General features: G+C 45.9%; 1 protein-coding gene across 3 annotated transcripts in view; it reads right to left on the bottom strand.

Moving 5' to 3' along the window:
* Positions 1–3083, bottom strand: part of LOC126543109 (venom metalloproteinase antarease-like TserMP_B) — a 31102-nt gene extending 28019 nt beyond the window's left edge. For 2 of the 3 annotated variants that reach the window (XM_050190249.3, XM_055062245.1), the window contains exons 1-2: positions 2994–3083; positions 805–980 (exon numbers count right to left, since the gene is read on the bottom strand). In XM_050190249.3, the coding sequence (XP_050046206.1) occupies positions 805–980; positions 2994–3039 (222 nt within the window). In that variant the 5' untranslated portion in view covers positions 3040–3083. The remainder of the gene's footprint in view (positions 1–804; positions 981–2993) is intronic. The other variant, XM_050190250.3, reaches the window with a different exon arrangement.
* Positions 3084–22077: the final 18994 nt, after the last annotated feature.

Genomic DNA, 22077 nt, shown 5'->3' with positions numbered 1-22077 from the left:
ACGGCCATCTTGTCGAGGACAATTTCTATGCGATGCTCATAATGCCATCCTCGTTCAATACATTATTGCTTGTTCGGCCTCCGATATATATCTAGTGACGTTGCTCGATAGCGCGTTTCCCGAAAAATTTATTTCCTTGATCGCAGGGTTTCTGCAGGCCTATCACGAATCCTACATTTGCAGAGACTTGTAGGCTAATTAGTACGAACATGTAACATGGGGGATCTTGGGGATGTTCTAAAGGCAAAAACAAAAGCGAATTAAGAATGCTGTTACACGAGCATCCTTCTTTAGGGCTCCTTGAAGGTCGTCTCGGGAAAGCATAGCATCCCTGCGGTCTGTGAAGTAGTGTTCCATAGTCTCTTCACGTAAGCAGCCCAAGCGGCAGCATAAGGCTTGATCGAGGCTTCAGGTTTCAAGAACAGTGAGGAAAACAAAATACAAATGGCTGTGGAGATTAGTAATATTGCTGGCGCTAAGGAAGGGACAACACGCAATAAAACGAATTGCGTACAGTGGATAACGCAGCTTAGAGCACAAATGTATTTGAAGCTTTAAATGCACCAGAAAGCTTCAAAGAACGAGGCTGGCGTCATGTGCAACCGCACCGTATCAAAGGGGATGCTGATATCATCGTTATCATTTGTTGCACAATGTTTACGCACCGCCCACGCCTGATCACGTGTTCGCAGCCCAGGACGGGGCCACGGACGCACAGACACAAATGCATGCACGTTACTGTTACTGGGGCGCGCGTGCTAAATGCAGAACGGGGTCGGTCGTTGAATGCTTCCGAGTACTCACCACCTCCGTTACTGAAGCACCGTTTTCTTCTCGAAGAACACGAAGTTGCGGAGCCGCTACCGACGCCCTTTCGAGGTTCAGCGTGAGGTCGTCGTGTACTTGCAAGACAAGCCTGCCATCTGAAGAGCGCTCTTGCAGAAGGCGTGGGTAGACCAGCAGCGGCTCCTTCAGACCTGCTAAGTAAAGACACGTTATTTGATACCGACTTTTCCCCCCTCGACTAACTGTTAAACGGTAAGAAGAAATGAGCAAACGGGGTCAGCCGATATTCTAGTTGACCCTAGGATGACACAGTGGGGCTCTGCAGACACCCAAACGCGTATGGTGGATGACCGGTGGCCTCTTAGAGTTACAGAATGGGTGCCAAGAGACCGCAAGCGCAGCCGAGGATTGCAGAAAATTAAATGGTGGAATCGAATTAGCGAACCTGCAGTGCTGCACGACAAATATGAAGTTATCTGTTGTAAAACAGGAGTAATTGGAGATGGCTGAGGAAGGTCTTCGTCCTGCCGTGGACATAAGTGAGCTGGTCAAGATGACTTCGTAAAGACCGTTTGACTTTTGGAGAATATTAGGCTCCTGGTGTTTTTCAGCAATGCAACGTCAAGCACTCGGTTTCCTCTTCGGAAACCCTGAATCAATGAGCTCTGTTTCAAGGCTGTAGTTGTCCTTCGGATATAATCTATACACAACAGAAAAAGCGACCAATGAGACAATATGACAAGTTGGACTGGGATATCGACCACTGAAGATGCCAAGAGTAAGATCAAGATAATGGGATTTCTTGCTATTTTATTTTAACCTTTTCTTTTCATTTTCCCGCTATCCTTCCTCTGAGGCCTTTCTCTTATTTTCCTTCCTCCTTGCAAACTAGCGTGTAGGCGAATACTTCTTCGCTGTCTTTTAAATAAAGAGCTGTCTCTCGTTCAAATGTCTGACCATGCAGTTTGCTTATGCTAAACCAACGCATAACTCTACATACGTACACTAAAACATGGCAACTTTTATAAAGTTGAACATCTTCGGATTTTTACAGGCAAGAGGCCGTCTTTATGTTCACAGTAGTAGTACAGGCTCCGATGTCGTTTTTCTGCTTTTTCCTAGGTGTGGATGTAGCATCGATGTTAGGGCACCTCTGACTCAACCTAGCGACACCAGGCTTCCAGCATACACGCATATAAATGTTACTTTAATTAGATTATACGCCTAATTCATTTCACGTCTTTGGCTCGATAAATTGAACGACTTCATGGAAGAAGTTGAATACATGGTGGCGAGGCCCATCGCATCATGCTATACGCTTGCATTGTCGCAGAGTGCCTGTTCAGAATTACAGGCTTCAACTTCCGTCATACGAAACGCGTGGAAAACTTGTTCGCTTATCGTTTTTTCCCATCGCCTACTGTTATTGCTTGTCTAAACCTCAAACCGACATTCATTGGCCACTCCACATTTGAGCACGCTGACCCCGTTCACAAGGTAACGTCTAGAGATCTTTCTCAAAACAATAAATGTTCCAAAACTGGTCCTTAGTTCTTTTAGAAACCAATAGCATCCCTTAGCACCAAGCTTTGTCACACTAATGCAATATTTTTTTTGAAAAGTACTGATAACCTGTTATGAACCGGAACTAATACGTAACGTTACAGATACGTTGGACCAATTCGGGTTTTTTTTTCTGTTCGTTTGTATTGCCCTCGTTTCTTTATATTGGTATTCCTGTCTTTTCTGTTTTTTATCACCGTACATGATTTTCCTTTTTTCTTTTACTTAATAACATTAACAACTAACATTCTAATTCAGCTATGACCCGCCGTGGTTGCTCAGTGGCTGTGGTGTTAGGCTGCTGAGCACAAGGTCGCGGAATCGAATCCCGGCCAGGGCGGCCGCATTTCGATGGGGGCGATATGCGAAAACACCCGTGTACTTAGATTTAGGTGCACGTTAAGAAACCCCAGGTGGTCGAAATTTCCGGAGTCCTCCACTACGGCGTGCCTCATAATAAGAAAGTGGCTTTGGCACGTAAAACGCTATAATTTTAATTCAGCTATGTATGTAGGGTTTCCGCTACCAGTCTAAAACTGTTCTGCTTGTGCCTAATCTCTTGACCCTACCTAAATTGTTATTGTATTATCAAAATAAAGCAATTTACGGAACATAGATACATCGACAAAGAATACGAAACATACCTTTAGCAGTCGCACATAGCAAAAAAAGCGTCATTATGTGGTGCATACTGGCAAAAGGAAATTGACGTCTGTGCCCACCTTAGTGTCGAATCGTTTACAACGATACTTCCAACAAAACGCTACTAATATCAACCAATACGCACCAAAATGTCGAAGCCCCCCTCTCTCCCCCCTCTCTTAAGGAAGCGTTCAAAATGTCGTGATCTTTCATACGACGCATATTCCAGTTTTCAGTGGCCCAAAGCCAGTGGTTGTTTCCACGAACACTGATGGCATTTCTTTGACGTATTTTGCTTCCACTATAATCAATCATGAACTAGGAAAGAACAGCGCCAACTAAGACAATCACGAGCGGGCAAAATAGACAGCTGGCGCTGTTCTTTTCAAGTTCACATATGCACCATCCAGCCGAAATGAATGTTGTTCTGAATGATTAATCAATCATCATGCCGTTCCTTTGGTGCTGGAATCAATGAGAGCGCCATATTAGTGGCATTATCCGCAAAAAAAACATCTGGTTTTGACAGCCTAAGGAGGAAATCACCTTACGCGATAATCTCTCGTTACTGCGCGTATGGTCCGCTGAGCTTCAAAAAGCCTTTTAGCACGTCGATTATTTGCATTCAAGGTATCCCATCGGACGCGGCTGCATACAAAAGTGCAGTATGTTTGTTATTTAATTTATTTAATAGTTGTTGGCAATGTCTTGATTATGTACTGCTCTTTTGAACGCCTTCAGACGTAAAGAGACATCCCTTAAGACATGCACATGTATATTTCCTTATGCCAAGCAAAAATGTTCTGGAAACTTAGTACAGCACTCCAGTGCGACATTCAAAGTGCAGCTAAAGGACGTGTGTTTTGCCGAAGTTAAAACACACACAAGAAAGGAAGACACATAAAGATTAAGATTCTTGGCAGAAGTATAAATCAAACAGCACGTGAGTTAATGCAAGCTTACTATATAAAAAAGAAAGGTTCAAAATGCCTTAGCGATACATCTATCATGATCTGCAAATCAGAAACAAGATTGTTTGGCCACTGGGTAACGTAGATTTGTGGACAGCCTGCGCATGCGTGTATGTGTACATATATTTACGGGTCACAGCCCAAATTACATCAGTTGGAAGTGCTGCCCGTGTTCTCCTTATGTGTCTTCCTTTTTTGCGTGTGCTTTAACTTGCGGCAAAAAAACGTCTTTTACCAAGCACCAACAGGCCAACAAGCAGTTCTGTTGCAACACATTCAAAGTGCAGCTTTATGCGTTTTTATGTGCAAGTGGTGCCACAGATATGAACATTTTTTAAGGTTGATGAAAACTGGCATGATTATAATTATTCTCCAGAAAAAAATCCTACATTTCAACACCTTTGGCACCTTTATAGGTGAACTGATGAGAAATTTTTTATAGCGTAAAAACATTTGTAGAAATAGTGTAGCTACACAAAACACGTTGGTGTAAAATTTTGCGCTCTACATGCGAGTACTAGTATAAGCTACAACTTGCGAAAATTCATGTATTTTTTTCTGTCGGAATGTTCAAAAATCACCGCCAATACAGCCCACCAGAAGTCATCATTCAGAGCCCACATAGGCACGGCCCCATCCAAACCGACACGAATGCTCACTGCATCACGCGTATATTTTATATGCTGCGTGCTGCTGTACGTCTACGACGTTCTCACATGTCCTAACGGCAAAAAGAAAATTCATTTGGCGCGATTCCAGCCTGCCGCGTGCGATTCTGGAATTGGCGACACCGCTGTAGGGGTGACTATCGCTTCGTACGAGATGGTCTCAAAGCCGTAAAAATGCACTAAATAAGCTTAATTATAAAACTCGTAATTATTATTCTAGACGCCTATTTTACTTATTTTGATAATTGGTTCATTATCAGAAGAAACAAAATAAAGGTAGGAGCTAGTTTTCTTGATTTTATTTATTTCCTCGCCAGCCCCCGTTGGGAGTTTCGTTACACGCTGGAAGTTGTAGAGCGCCGTCCAGTGAGCTTTCTACCACAAGGATTCCTGATAAAGGGATTAGTATTCATGTACACCGAAGTAAATGAAACCTCGCCAGGCGTTGTGGTGAGGAGGCGTGAGGCCCTCGCCGCTAAAGTAATCCCCTATTTTTCTCTCAACCAAGGCCTGCAAGCCACACTCTTGCCTTTTCCCTTTACGACAGCAGCATTACGCATCGCACGCGTAATACGAAGACGTGGGTTCGTATACCACCTGCGGCCAGTAGTTTTTTCATACACGTTCATTTCTATTCAATTAGAATTTCTTTAACTCATTTAGTAAATACGCCTAATTCCCCCTATGGTATCAATGGTGTCTGTTCGTTGGCTTCTTATGAGATCACTAATGAAAATGGGGCCCTTCGGTTCGCTTTCTTCTACTTCTTTAAACAGGACACACATAACGTTCCTTTAGGAGTGCGAGAAGCGCCTTGAAGGAAACTGCGAACACCGAAGAGCGTGACCTGGCTTCAGTGAAAAAAATAGCGCGTGTCTTCTTGGTCTCTCTTCTCTTCTTTCTTTCACCTTTATGTCCCCTTCCCCTTCCCCGAGGCGCTGAGTCGGGCTCCGTAAAGCGCTGCTGAAAATAGCGCATCTTCCTCTTGACAATCTCTCTCTCTCTCTCTCTCTCTGCGGCTGTGTTTTGTGCGCGCGTTTACTCCGCGCGGCTGAAGACATCCGCAGCTCCTAGGGATCTAGGGAGGATAGAGTGTATTTAAGGAGCCGCTGACGGCTTCTCAAAATGCACACGACAGCAGGTTAAGGAAATTGAGCGCGTCAGCTACAAAATCAAAATTTGCAAGCTCTGCGACAGAACACATATGCATGTCAAAAGGTCAAGGATCGCAGCCTTTTGATGATTTTGATTAAAAAAGCTGGCCTCAAAAAACACGTCTCTATCCGCGAACTAACGCTACCCCTGCGCGCGCGGCCGCGAACATAGACTGTTGCTGCCTCCGCATGTGAGCTTTCGGCGTTCTACGTTTTAAGCACGAGATGCTTTTAGCTCCCGCCGCGGGTGACCTCGGCGCCAGAACGGAGGGAGAACACCGGCCTGAACCTAATCGAAATTTGCCGAATTTTCGGCCTGCCGCATGGCGCCTACGTGGCATTTCGCTCGGACCCTTCCAGCCCAAATTGCCCCTGCTCCAACGCCAACGTAGAACATATCCTCTTCCGTTGCCCCACAGCCAACGCATCGATCCGTGCCCTATACAACTCCAAACCCTCTCCCTGTATTTGCTATCACTACCCGTACCAAATGCACCCATCCCCCGCAGGGGCGTCTGCGTCAGCAGGCGTTTGGTGTGTTGCGACACCATGGACCCGAGCACACGAGGGTTGGACCCTGCCGCGTGTAGCCGTGCGCGGCTTAGCCGTGTCTGGGAAAAGGGGATCCTGGGGGTTGAGCCGATGCTGGGTGCTTGGACCATTAAGGCCCCCCGGCGGAGGCAACACACCTCTTCGGCCTCGGCTTCACATAGACGGCACCTCCAGACTGACTCACCTGGAGGACATCGGCAGTCGCCTTTTCCTGTCTCTCCCTCTTCGAATCTTCGTCTTTATCTCTCACTTTTTGACCTTTCCTGTCTCCTTCTCTCTTCTTTTTACTTCCTTTCTCCTGGCGGCAAGGGTTAACCCTGTGTGGCTATACAACCTTGGGTAGACCATATTCGGTTATAGTAACGGCGTATGACTGGCGTCGTGCAGACTTGTATGCAAGCTCTGCCGCATCCCCTCGTTGGGCTCCGTGGTGGGCGGTCGGCGCTGTTGCCGAATGTACATATTTTTTCGTGGAAACTTCTTTCCCCTCCTTTGTTGATCGCCCTCAGAAACGAGGGCGCACCGAAGATGTCTTCAAGTTTTTCGGACGCCAAACCCAGAATTTTCCCCGCTTCCACGTTATTCATTCTGAAAAGCCAAACAAAGCAGTGCGAAACATTTCTCCATTCCTTGTCTCAAACTCCTGGACTGATGTTTTTGGTCCAGGTTACAAGGTGTCGAGGATGGCAAGCGGTGACCTCCTCTTGGAAATCCGCGATCTGAAACAATATGAGAAACTACCGAAACTAGTGTCATTTGGGGAGACCCACATAACAATAACCCCGCACCGTACAATGAACACCACCCGCGGTGTTGTGTCGGATCTGCTTGAGCTTACTGAAGCGGAACTCCTGGAGGGCTTCAGTGGGCAAAATGTTATCAATGTCAGAAGAATTAAAATGAGGCGAGATGGTAAAGAGATCCAGACCAAGCACCTAATAATCACCTTTGGTTCAAGTGTCCTGCCCGAGTCAATCGAGGCCGGGTACATCAAACTCCGTGTCAGGCCGTACGTGCCCAACCCACTCCGTTGTTTTAAATGCGAGCGCTTCGGCCACAGTTCGCAGAGCTGCCGAGGACGCCAAACTTGTGCGAAATGCAGTGCACCCGAACACACCTCTGAAGCTTGTGAGAACGCTCTCCACTGTGTAAACTGTGATGGGGAGCACGCCGCGTACTCGTGGTCGTGTCCGTCCTGGAAGAAAGAAAAAGAAATCGTAACGATCAAAGTAAAACAGAATATCTCATTCAAGGAGGCACGCAGGCGGGTTTCATACCTGCACAAGAAAAGATTTACCGATGTGACACGTCAGGGGGCAGCGACACAACGGCCACCGGCGGCTGTCCGACCCACAACCAGCGAGTCGGCAGTTACGCCATCTGCCCCCGCGGCGGTTGCAGCTAGCGCTGCTCCGTCAACCCACCAGACGGGGCCAGCGACCCCGAAGGTGGGCGCAGCCGAGGCTGCCCCAACCTCCCCGACCCCTCCCAGCGTTGGCAACAGCAGGCGCAGCCAAATCCCTCAGGGAGCCCCATCGACCTCCGGGCTGGTGGGCGCAGGGGTCTTGCCCTCCAAGGCGGGACCCTCGCTGATAAATTCTCGCTCGCAAGCGCACATGTCCGGCGCCTCACAAGAGGCAATGGACACTACATCTATCCTCAAGGCGCACCAAGCGCCTAAGGAGCGGCGAGGCTCCCTCGAACGCTCCAGAAAGGGCAAAACCCCGATTACAGGGCTTCGAAAGAGCTCTGTAATCTAAGGCATAACTTCCGTTTCCGTACACACAGCACCTATTGACTTCCGTTATGGATACACAAATAATTCAATGGAACGTCAGAGGTCTTCTTAGAAACCTTGATGATGTGCAGGAACTCATCCAAAAACACAATCCAAAAGGGCTGTGTTTACAGGAAACACACTTAAAACACGAACACACAAGCTTTCTCCGACAGTATGTAACTTTTCGCAAAGATCGCGATGATGCTGTCGCATCATCGGGCGGTGTCGCCATTGTTATCCATAAGAGCGTTGCGTGTCAACTTTTACAGCTACAAACGCCTATTGAAGCAGTGGCGGTTGGAGCTGTTCTCCTAAACAAACTCGTCACCATTAGCTCTCTTTACATTACCCCCCATTACAAATTAACGAAACCTGAATTCCAATCCTTTATAGATCAATTGCCAGAATCTTATGTTGTTCTTGGCGATTTCAATGCACACAACTCCCTGTGGGGCGACTCTCGTACAGATGCGCGAGGTCGTCTTTTTGAACAGTTCCTTATTTCTTCTGGTGCGTGTCTGCTGAATAAGAAGGCACCCACATATTACTGTCTTGCAAACAAAAAGTTTTCTTCAATTGATCTTAGCCTAGTTTCCCCGTCACTACTGTCTGAACTTGAATGGGAAGTTAACAACAATCCTTACGGAAGTGACCACTTCCCCATACTGCTAAGATCACCTAAAGAAAACGAATATCCACCACATGCTCCTAGGTGGAAGCTGGACACTGCTGACTGGGAGAAATTCCGAACCCTAACTATTATATCATGGGATGACATGTCCTCGTTAGGAATTGATGCTGCTGTGCAGTATTTTACAGCCTTCATAATAGATGGCGCATCTAAATGCATACGTGAAGTAAGTGGCTCGGCATGCAAACGGCATGTCCCGTGGTGGAACGATGAATGCATAATCGCACGTAGGAATCAGAACAAAGCGTGGGGGCAGCTACGCGCTTCGCCCACTGCAGAGAATCTTGTCAACTTTAAAAAAGTAATGTCCCAAGGTAGGAGAACCCGCCGACAGGCCAGAAGAGAAAGTTGGCACAAGTTTTTATCGAGTATTAACTCGTTTAGCGATGAGGCCAAAGCCTGGTACAGGGTTAATAGGATTAGAGGCCGGCAAACATATTCCCTCCCTCTAGTAAATACACAGGGCGATACACTGCAAGATCAGGCTGACTCACTTGGGGAGCATTTTGAGAGTGTATCAAGTTCAAACCATTATTCGCAATCCTTCCTTAAATATAAACAAATAGAAAAATGCATGCCACTCATCAGAAAATGTCGACATAATGAACTGTACAACTGTCCTTTTAGTGCTGCCGAGTTGAGAGCTGCCTTGAGCGCATGCAAGAGCTCTGCACCGGGATCTGATAGGATCATGTATGAAATGCTCAAAAACTTACACAATGACACGCAAGTTACACTACTCACACTTTTCAACACCATCTGGGATGCAGGGTGCCTTCCAACCGCTTGGAAGGAAGCCATTGTGGTCCCTGTTTTGAAACAAGGCAAAGACCCTTCCTCAGTGGCAAGCTACCGCCCGATAGCACTCACAAGTTGTATTTGTAAGGTGTTTGAAAAAATGATAAATCGGCGACTCATTCATTTCCTTGAACAGAGCAAAATGCTTGATCCTTATCAGTGCGGCTTCCGAGAAGGGCGCTCCACAACTGACCATCTTATACGTGTAGAAGCAAATATCCGGGATGCATTTATACATAAACAGTTCTTCCTATCGATATTTCTCGATATGGAAAAGGCGTATGATACAACGTGGCGTTACGGAATCTTAAGAGACTTGTCAGAAATGGGCATCCATGGTAATATGCTAAACGTAATAGAAAGCTATCTGTCGAGTCGTACTTTCCGGGTAAAAGTCGGTAATGTACTTTCGCGTCCTTTTACGCAAGAAACGGGTGTACCCCAAGGAGGCGTGCTCAGCTGCACACTCTTCATCGTGAAGATGAACACGCTTCGCGCTTCATTACCACCGGCAATCTTTTATTCTGTCTACGTGGACGACATACAAATAGCTTTCAAATCCTGTAACTTCGCAGTGTGCGAGAGACAGGTACAGCATGGCCTGAACAAAGTCTCAATGTGGACAGACAAGAATGGATTTAAGATCAATCCTAGCAAAAGCTCTTGCGTTCTGTTTACAAGAAAGAGAGGAATGATCTCAGATCCTTGCTTAGAACTGGCTGGACAACAAATACCTGTAAACAAAGAGCACAAATTTCTAGGTGTTATACTTGACTACAGACTCACTTTCATCCCCCAAATTAAACATCTTAAAGAACAATGTCTAAAAACAATGAACATAATGAAACTTCTATCCCAGACTACATGGGGTAGTGACAGGAAGTGTTTAATTAATCTCTATAAAAGCCTCATTCGATCACGACTAGACTATGGTGCCATGATTTATCACTCTGCCGCCCCGAGCGCACTAAAGATGCTAGACCCAGTCCACCATCTAGGAATCCGACTGGCCACTGGCGCTTTAAGAACGAGTCCCATACAAAGTTTATATGCAGAATCGAATGAGTGGTCACTTCATATCCAGAGAACATACATCAGCCAAACATATTTTCTGAAAGTCCACTCTAATCCTCAACATCCGTGTTATAATACCGTTAACGAGATGACATATGCTACACTCTTTCATAATCGTCCCTCCGTAAGACAGCCTTTCTCGCTGCGTGTGAGGGAGCTTAGTGAAGAAATGCATGTTCCACACCTTCAGCTTCGCCTAATGCATCCAGCCAAGCTGCTACCTCCTTGGGAGTGGCAGCTCATACAATGTGATATATCTTTCGTGGAAGTCACAAAGCATGCTCCAGAGATTGAAATCCAGATGCATTTCCGGGAACTCCAGCATAAATACTCCTGCACGGAGTTCTACACAGACGCATCGAAGTCACACGACGGGGTGTCCTATGCAGCCGTCGGTCCATCCTCCTCGGAAACCGATGTACTGCATCCGTAAACTAGTATCTTTACGGCTGATGCTTACGCACTGCTGTCGGTCGTAAAGCTGATAAATAAATCAAAACTCCAGAAATCAGTTATATATACGGACTCCCTTAGTGTTGTGAAGGCCTTGATGTCTTTCTGTAACCACAAAAATCCGGTAATTAGTTAACTCTACTCCGTACTGTGTAAAGCATATATATCTAACCAACATATCATTATATACTGGGTGCCTGGACATAGGGGCATCGAGGGAAACGTTCTAGGGGACCAGATGGCCACATCAACTTCATTGCATGCAGTTAGTCCTGCTGCTTCGGTCCCTGTCACAGACCTGAAGCGTTTCTTAAGAAGAAAACTGCGAAACCCCTGGCAACGTATGTGGGACGCAGAAGTAAATAACAAACTGCACATGATAAAGCCACAGTTAGGTTCTTGGCCCTCCGTAACAAAATCACGGCGAACAGATGTCCTATTCTGTCGCCTCAGAATAGGACACACATATGGCACGCATAACTTTCTACTCACTGAAAATGATCCTCCAACCTGCGGTAGATGCGGGGAGAGGCTGACCGTCCTCCACGTCCTCCTGGAGTGTCGGGCAGCCGAATCTGAAAGAAGGAAACATTTTTCCCTAGCATACCGGCAGCACATGCCCCTACATCTCCTAATGCTATACTCGGGCCAGAACCTTTATTTGACACCAACGCAGTCCTAAGTTTTCTGAAAGATGTTGTATTGCATGTTTTTAGCCCAACATGTTCGTAGCGGGTCCTCTCTTCAGAGGATTGCGCTGTGATAGCTCTTTCGCATAGCACGTGCATCTAGGCCCTTGTGTTTCAAGGGCTCTGGCGAGGCAGCAGTGCTCCAAGAAATTTTACCGTCTTATATATTTTCTATTTTGCACCATTCTTCTACGATGGATTTTAATGTTCATAGTACTCATCATTAGTCATCGCCATAATCTTATAGCACGTAGATTTTACACACTTTACAGCGACTATTTTTAGGCCACTTTACAGCCAAGTCACATCCTCTTCACAGAACTCATCATTCTACCGCGAAATCACTAACACTGTCTTGGCGCTCTTTGGCCATATCTGGCCCTTGCGCCACTAAATCACACACATTCATTCAAATGCACCCGTCGAACGAGTGTTAATTTAGCCAGGTCTCGCTCATTAAAACCGACCTTCGAAATAGAATGTCGAACGAGACATTGGTAGCGCTCCTCCATGTGAAGTTTGGCCTGGCCTGGAACGGAGGTTGCTGCAAGAATTTTAAACCGGGCCAAGAATTTTCGTCCCGTTTGAGCTCTGACACTTTGTACGGACCAAGCAGTTCTGCTTCTCAATAAGCTTGTGATGCTTAATAATAGCATACTTTTTATGTCTATATATCGTACTAGATTTTGTACCAACCGCCATCTATTGTGTTAGATTTTGTCTTGAATTTTTTTGTAGTATTCCGTTGAGTGCATTGTGTGGTGTTAAGCGAAATTATTATGAGCTGTAAGTAATAATACTGAACGCCTGAATGCATGCCATTGCTTAGCGTGTTTATTGCGCAGTGCTATTTTTTTTTTGTTGTTGTTATTGTTCTCTTCGTGATTTCTTGCTGCTCTGGGAAAAATAAAACATTGCACCGGGCCAAGAACTTTTGTCCCGTTTGAGCTCTGACATTTTGTACGGACCAAGCAGTTCTGCTTCTCAATAAGCTTGTGAGCTTAATCATAGCATACTTTTTATGTCAATATATCGTACTAGATTTTGTACCAACCGCCATCTATTGTGTTAGATTTTGTCTTGAAATTTTTTGTAGTTTTCCGTTTAGGGCATTGTGTGGTGTTAAGCGAAATTATCATGAGCTGTAAGTAATAATACTGAACGCCTGAATGCATGCCATTGCGTAGCGTGTTTATTGCGCAGTGCTATTTTTGTGTTGTTTTTTTCGCGATTGCTTGCTGCTCTGGAAAAAATAATACATTGCATTTGCCATGAAGACCGCATTTGCCTTAATATGAATTTGCCTGCATGTCTGCGTTTCTGCACTTCTTGCGCTTGTGCAGCATCTCTTTTCCTTTCCGCATGGGCTCCGTGGCGATGCGCGCGGATTTCATGCGTGGTCATACGTGGTCATGCGTGGAAAAGCTAATGTTTTTGAATTTGAATATATCTTTATTTCCAACAGATTGGAGGAGAAAAGGAAAAAAAGCTGCAAGTGCAGCTTAAAAAATTGGCCGTGGCTTAGCTCGGCTATGCCAGAATATACGTAGCGAAAGCTAAGGCATATAGCATGGTTAGCCTTGGTTAATCTTGATTGCAAGTCCAGGTTAGTCTGGTTGTCTAGCTATGTTGCGGCGTTTGGCCAGTCGTTCGGTGCGCTGTTCGTCTGTTTACTGGGCGATTCGTTTCCTCTTCATCTGGTTCCGATGTCGATTCCAGGCCTCCTCCTGCTTGTCAGAATTGTCGCCGTCCATACTGCCGTCTCAACTGCGGTTGCGGCGCACGCGAGCTCTCCTTTTCAATCCTCCGACATGTTATCAGGCATGCGATGCAGCTGGCGACGCGAGCGGAGGCGAACGCAACGACGAGGAACGTGGTGTGATGTCATGCGCCTCCTCGGAGCACGGCCACGGCGAAATGGTGCGATTTTCCGTGCGATCTGTCGTACGGCACGTCGTGTGGGACTTGCCGCATGCGGCTATTCGGGACACATGGTACGAATGAGCGAGCGGCGGGTAGCTCCGCCCAGAACCGGCGCGCCTGCACGGAAGTTCGGAATGCTGCGTAACTTCGAACAGAAAGTGAAAGCAACCGTATTTGCACAGCTATCTTGTTTCAAACAAACGATGACAATATAAACACGTCTATGCGAGCACTGTAGACGTGTTTCCGCAAGGCCGCGTTAGCAGTACCGGATCCGTTGACAGCCGCCGATGGCCAGGAGCCGGCAGGCATAGCTCGCTGGGCCATCGAATCCCACACTGGTGGCGCTTGTGACACGGTCGCTTGCAGCTCGTATAAGGAAGCGCCTATGTTAGTCGGCACAACGTGTACACAGTTATGTCACGCTTAAATTGCAGCACATTTGATTTCATTGGCGCCGACAGAAGCGAACGAGCATGCCAGGCGAGCTTACGATCGCTGGGACACGATGTAGGCCTAGCTCGCCGGCCGTCTATCCGGGGCCGAGGGTCCTTGCGATGCGTCCGCAGCTCGTAATAAAGCGCCTAAATTCGTCAGCACAATCAATGCCGGAACATTTTCTCTTGCGTGAAAGTACGGTTAGTTTTCCCGGTGCCGTTAGTAGCGATGAGTAAACACGCCAGTCAGGCGAGCCGCTTCGTATACAGACGATTGCTGGCGCGTCTGCGCTGACCGCGTCCGAGTAGAAATCACGCCAACGATTTACTATTTCGCACAACGTTTTATAACACGCACTCTTTCGAGGTCACTTTATTCTAGAAGTTATTTCGTGTCAGAAACAAATTGTAGCCGATTTATGTCAGCGGAGAAAGAGGCCCGCGTTTCGACCAGGGGAAAGAAGAAACAGACGAGATCGGAGCGGCGAGGCGCCTGCTCGCCGGCCCCGCCCCGCCGGGTCTACCACGTGGCCATGACGTTCACGCTACCGGCGCTGTCATTGGCTGCGGTCGTCCGACCGATGCGGTAGTCATGCCGCATGGATGCACGACTTTTTTTTCTTTCTCTATGGCACGAGCAAGTTGGTCGCAAGCGCGGTGTGCGATTCGGCGCCGCGTGCGGCGGATTTGGTTGGGAACCTGTTGAGTGCGGCTGCCGATGCGAATGGTCGTACGACCGATTGCACCCAAAATCGCACCATGTGTCTCGCGATTTAAAAGCACCCTGCCCCCTATGATCACAAGACATGGGCAGCGCGGAGATGCCGCATGTTTTTAACAATACAAAAATACACAGTTTTGCAAGAATGCATGAGAAATGAAAAGTGAATATTTGCGCGTAGAGAAGTTACAAAACGTTTCACACATCACGGAGGGGAAAAAAAACATATATACACATATATATGTAATATAAATGTAAACAAAAATCTGTACACTCAACTAATCTGCACTCCTGAAATAGCTAACCGTATAAACATGAATATTAGTGCTGCTCATTAAGTCGAGAAAATTCTGATGGGGTAAGGGCACATATATTAATTCCAGATTTGTTGTAAGCATTTAAAAGCCTTGGTAAGTTGTTTTTTAGCATTTGTGGGCTGTAATTAGTTCTAAAATGGTGCACTGTCCAGGGTTTTGTGTTTCCTGTTAAACGTGAGGGGACACGTCCTTCTAAGCGTGATAATTTAACAAGGGATAGATCGCTTTTCCAGTTCATGTGATAAAGCTTCTGCAAAAGTAGACGCCTATAAATTATGTGCACTGTGATAATTTTAAACTTGTCAAAGAAATGCTCGGTGTGTGTATCGTACGGAACATTTGCGAGGACGCGTGCTATCCTTTTCCGCAATAAAAATAATTTGCTTAAATTCGTATCAGTTGTAGTGCCCCGTACGAGGTGACAATAATTGATATGAGAGGCGAATAAGGCGTTATATATTAGTCCTTTAATTGGTGTAGGAAGAAGGTAACGGTTACGGTAACGGTTAAGGTATTCTTGCCGCAAATTAATTTAATATGCTTAAGAAATGACTTCACAAAAAGACAAAGCTTTTTGGCTACTTTTGGGCTACCCAAAGTTTCGCTTTTGCCTACATTTGGGCAACTGCGGAGGCCAATTTGGCCACCTGTGGTTGAAGCGATCTGGCAACGCTGTCCAAAAATCCCTCACGTGACCTGATCCTAGGTGCCTAGGGACAGCATCGTTTAGGGATTTTTGAGAGGGCGCGATGCTGGCGCCGAACGACGCCGTGGCGTGTTCGTCCTCGGCATGATCGTTCTCTGGACCGCGCGTTGTTCAACATTGCTCATGTGATTGTACGTGCGTTGCTTGTGTGTTGGTTGTAGGTTCTATGTTACTTGGCGGAAAGCCGTGAGTAGTGGTGGTGCGGCAGTGCGGCTTTGGCCTCGGTGAGCTCTGGCAGTACAGAATCTGCGTTGTGTGACCCGTGCTTTCTTGAAAACCCGGCGGTGGTGACAATTGAAATAATTAAGTGGCCTAGCGCCTTGGCAGCGAACCGCGATGTGGCGTCGCCGTGTCTGACTTTGCTTAGCGGACATCGAGGGATGAGCTGCTCGCTGCAAGTCATGTAAATGCAACTGCGTCGACCGCCCACTGTTCAGCGCTGAATGTGTGTTTGGTGTGCTGTGCTTGAAACGAGTGGTGCAGCCGTGCAGAGGGGGTGGCGGAGTAGCAGAGTGGCTTAGGGGCTCCGTTTGCGAATTCACAGACATGTGCTCCCGTCTTGGTCTCATTAGCTGCTGTCGCGGGATTGTGGTGTGCTAGCTCCTTGCCTAGTATGAAGTGATGTGATAGCACAATTTTTATTAAGGGGACAAGATGTTGCCGAGATGGTTGCAGCACAGCTTTTTTTTTTTCTTCCAGGCACCTTTTCTACTTGAAGCTTCCGTTGCAGTGTTTCGAGCCTCTTTGAACCAGCACGTAGTGTATATAAAAATTAGACACTGATTGGGAACATCACCTAAGTTCATGCCTACATATAGTAAATAGATGTAGCACGACCAGACAAAATAAAAGAAGGGGGTAGCTGCAGCAATACTAAGTGTTAAATGGTGCTTTATCCTTTCCCTGAGTTTTCTGTATTTGTGCTTTTTATGGATCCTCCGCAGTAAGCACGCGAGTGCCTAACTTGAGCTTATTGGTTTCAAGTCTCATGGTTGTTACTAACAGAACAGTGTGATAAACAAACAAGGACTTCGAGGCATCCGTTCACCTTGCTTGCCTCATGGTGCTGCTTCATAAGCACCGTGAGCATCCAGGCCAACTAGGAAAGGAGGTTTGTTGCAATCGCTTCTGAACTGTATTGCCACCAAACCAACAGTGCTCTCAATGACAGCTTTTGGACAGTAGAATGCTTGCACCCAGCAAAATCATAAGAAGGAAGCATTCAGGATGTGCAAAGTGGGCTTTTGAAGCTGGCAGCATTACTGAAGGGGCTTTGCCCATGTGCCCTCTTTATGGATACACAAAGATGATTTCCTCTTTAAGAGGGATTGTTTCAGAGGTCGTTACATGCAACAGTGTTGGGTGTTTAGTAGCTTGTCTTTGCCCACTGTTAATAATCTGTTCCTTCTCCAGTGCCCCTGTGAAGTGCCTACTTTTTGGACACAATGTGCTCTCCATGCATGCATGCATGTTTAGCTTGTAAAGACTTCTATTACCCCTTGCCTCAAGCTGGTCCTTGCTGATGTCACCCAAGAAGGCATTGGGGAGTATGGCAATTTACACTTACAAAACACTGTTGATACCAGTGAAACCAAATTAATGGAGCTGCTGTTCTTTTTTTGTCCACTCCATCCTTGTTAGTTACAATGAGCAATGTCCGAACAGAAGGCATATGTAGTTGGTCGTGCATAGCCTGCGCACTAAGACTTGTTGGCATGTTATGGCCTTAACACAGTGTTTAGATGTAAAAACCTTCTGATGTGTTGATGACTTCCTTCTCTTTATCATACTTTGCCTGATGGAGCCAGCCAGTGGGTCAACCAGATGTTCAACAGGCTTCCCACTAGTTTTCCCAGAGTCTCCTTTACCAGGGTGCTGCTCATAGATATCTGTTTTCTTGACCTTGCACCGCACTTCAACCATGGCCACACCTGCTAAACCTATGGCATGCGATCAAAAAAGTGCCATAAATCATGTTCCTTCAAACTCGTGACATGTGCTACAAGGCCTTGAGGAACACCCTCATTTATTTACGCCCTCATCATACTGTACGAAGCTTCGCATGATAAGTGCGACAATTAACATCTGCTGGTTTTTCAGTGTTATTCCTGTCCAGCTTGCTGAAAGCTATCCTGAGTGTTTCAAAAGCAAACGACCACTGCTGGACAAGAAGTGCTTAAAACAAGGGTCGCTATAACCACATATGTCACACGAAATGAAGGCCACTGAGTATATAGGTGGTTTACTTCATATCCAACAAGCTTGGTTTTACCTTTGCTAGTGAATACTCAACTTGCCCCGAATACATGGCCTGTGACAAACTATGTGCCAGATGCTGTGTCCCCTGCAAAGCTGAAGATGTGTATGAGATCCTGACACCCTGCAGCGGCTTCTACACTGGGCAACCAGGCTACTATAAAAACGACTGCCTTTACTAATATGCTAATAACATGAAAACGGGCAGAAATTTGGCTATTAATTGGACCCAACTGCAGGTGCAAGCCACTCTTCCACCAGATGTGTGTTGTTCATAGAAACTGGAGCTATATAAATGCAGATAAAAACAATGATGTTTGAAAGTAGCAGAGTTGAACTATATTCTGCACAAACAGTGCTACCTGCAGTGCTGGTACCTTATAGCCACAATTCATAGCTGCATCACCATGCAAAGGCACTATTCTTGAATTATTAACTTCTATTATATTTATGGTGGCCATATATAGCAATTACATATGATCCACATTGTGTGCAATATGGTTAAATGTCAATTATGATAGCCATTCCTAATCTGAAATGCAACAAAAGAGCAAATATAGGCAACAAATTGCAATTCAAAGAGAGAACCAGTGCACAGGATAAGTGACAACACTTCCTTTTATGGCAATTTTCTCATTGACACTTTTAATCTAACAACAATATTTGAGAAGCTGAATAATTAATTAGGACTAATTATGTATTTAGGTAGAACGAAAAAGAAGTAATGCGAGTATCTCCAAGTGTCGGCAAACAACATTACCTTGGTTCTGTCCAGCTGTGTGGCATTCGCATATATTTAAACTCTGTCCAAAGTTAGCTGGGACACCCTATATATCAGTGAGCTGGGACACCCTATATATCAGTGAAGGGTTCAATCACAGGATTCAGCAGAGAATTTCAATTACAATAATTGGAGAGTTAGAATTGCCCCACGCAAGGCAATACTGATATAATAAATTCGGCAGGGACACTTATGACTGCTTATGTGTGGGAATGCGAAAGCATTAGTCCTTTTGCTGAAATGCTTTTTTTTTGTCCACATTCCTTGTCTGTGCAAGCTCTCGGCCGCTTTTCTGTGCCTTGGTGAGACCAAATGAAAATGTGCCAAGCATCTTAGTGTCCTCATATGCCCACAAGGAGTTCATAATTCAATAGACCACTCAGCGACATTTAATTGGACATTAATGCTTTTTATTATACGCACTCACTTTATACACTCGTGACGTGGCGTCACCTCCTACCCATTGGCTGCACTGCCACGTGCACAACGACGCACGCACTAGCGCTGCGACGTGACGTGCACAAGGATGCACACACTGGGCGCTCATTTAGCCCATCAGAACCGTGGAGCAACCGTGGCATTGGGGAAGTGTGCTTGTCTCGCACTCCGGAGGCCCAGGTATGATTCCCACCCACACCAAAATTTACCTAATATTCTTTTCAAGAAATGTCACATGTGTCATGCCACCAGCAGTGGGTAGCAATCTTTCAAGCTTGGGTGACAGAGGCAAAACTTAGCAAAATGCTACAATCACGCTGTAAAACGGCCTTGGACACAACAAAAAACGACATCATATTGTACAGAATGAAAGGGCAAGACTCCATCTAAGAACAGTCTATGGCACCACATACTTGACATGGTGTAAAAAATGTTGACATGCCCTACCCATAAAGAAAAAGCAACAAACACAGAAAACATGCAATGTGCAGAGTCTGAAACCAAGAATAAACAACCTGAAAAAGGCTTTAAGGCTTTCAGCGATTAAAATTGTCAAACTGTTTCATCACCTCTTAATGAATCTGCACAGGTGAAAATGAAGGAAGGAAAGCCCAATAGCAGGGCTGCAGAAAATGTCACCGAATAAATATACTTTGCTTACCAACAATACGTGTGGTTTAGTTGTGGTCTGTGTATAAACTTTTCTTGTTTAGAATGGTTTAGCAGATAGGGAAAAAATGATCATAAGATCACCAGGTGTATGCATAGTCTACGCACGAAAAGCCACTGCTTTCTTACTTTTATTTTTTTCTCTCTACTACTATGCATGAGTATTTAAGTGCCTTAATAGCACTGCTAACATCCTACTGCAAAACACAAGATTGGGCAAGTTGTGGCATAAAGAAAATTGCAGTTTCACTCATAATGTGAAACAATGATGCAGTAGCTGGTGAAATATGCGCAGAAAGCTTACTTCATGCAGCATTTGTGAAACACTTGCCAATGCAAGTCGGTAATCTTAAAAGTAAAATAAGTAAGAGTCGTATTTATTTGTGGGAGTTGTGCCTCCCAGTGTTGAAGTGGAAAGACTCGGCTTTTCTTCCTCCTCTTTCATATCCAGACTTGGCCACTGCTCTACACCGAAACAACCCTTTAGCTTCTTACTGCTGAATTCGTTTTGGTGTTCTCAAATCTATATTTGGGCTACCCATTGCTAGGTGTCGCGCTTAATCAAAGAATGAATCAATGAAATGAATCATTTCTCAAAGAGCATGTGCAGTCCAGCCAAAAGCAGGGGCAAGAATCCACATTGTGCTCCTGCATGGAAGGTGAATAACACATACCATAATGGCGAATGTGCTTTAGTAAGCTTCCCTGCAATATTAATTTGTAATGTACAAAGAATTGTCAATGAAGCTTACCACGAGCACAGATGCACTTGCAAATTATGTCACAATTGAAAATAATGAGCACAGTGTAAACCTATGTGCCCTTTCCACTCTTAGTATGCTTTACTGCATGATGCTTATTTACACCCCTGTATTGCGGTGTAGCAAGGTACAAAAGAAACGTTGCATAATTAGGTTTTTACGATTATCTTTCTCGCAATACACTAATATTTCGCGGTGAAGCCTAAGCAATGTACTGCGGTGAAACATACTAAAAGTGAAAAGGGGCCACTGTCACCGGACATAATAAGAGTTCTTTAATTATACACTCGCGCACCCGCCGCCTCTCAGGTCGCCTAAGTGGACATACTATGCTGGCTGATAGCGGCCCCCTCCCACTTTTAGTATGCTTCACCGCGTAATTAAAATGTACTGCGGCGAAGAAGCCGTACATTTTTATTGAGTGAATAAACAAATGGTTTTTACAACAGTACAGCAATAAATGCGCACCATGCATCAGTCTACCACACGGAAGAGCGTCGCAACATACGGTAGCTGATTCACACAGACATGTGTTTATGTTTACGTTCGCACTCCTTGCGTAATAAGACTCCCAGAACTTCCACAATAGAAAGTAATTTACAACACACAAACGCAAAGAACACAGACATACGTCTCGTTTTCAACTCGGCCGTCATGCAAATGACATGTAGCGCGGAAAAACGTGAACATGCTGTGTGTTAGCGTCGTAAACTTCATACTAGGCAAGGAGCTAGCACACCACAATCCCGCGACAGCCGCTAATGAGACCAAGACGGGAGCACATGTCTGTGAACACGCAAACGGAGCCCCTAAGCCACTCTGCTCCTTCGCCACCCCCTCTGCACGGCTGCATCAATTGTTTCAAGCACAGCACACCAAACACACATTCAGCGCTGAACAGTGGGCGGTCGACGCAGTTTCATTTACATGACTTGCAGCGAGCAGCTCATCCCTCGATGTCCGTTAAGCAAAGTCGGACACGGCGACGCCACATTGCGGTTCGCAGAACTTCGCTGCCGAGGCGCTAGGCCACTTCGATATTTCAATCGTCACCACCGCCGGTTCTCAAGAAAGCACGGGTCACACAACGCAGATTCTGTACTACCAGAGCTCACCGAGGCCAAAGCCGCACTGCCGCACCGCCACTACTCACGGCTTTCCGCCAAGTAACACAGAACCTACAACCAACACACAAGCAACGCACGTACAATCACATGTGCAATGTTGAACAACGCGCGGTCCAGAGA

Source organism: Dermacentor andersoni, chromosome 10 (assembly GCF_023375885.2).
Source record: "Dermacentor andersoni chromosome 10, qqDerAnde1_hic_scaffold, whole genome shotgun sequence".
In the NCBI taxonomy this organism is placed as follows: Eukaryota; Metazoa; Arthropoda; class Arachnida; order Ixodida; family Ixodidae; genus Dermacentor; species Dermacentor andersoni.
Note: the sequence above shows the minus strand (reverse complement) of the source record. Positions and strands in the feature narration are given on the sequence as shown.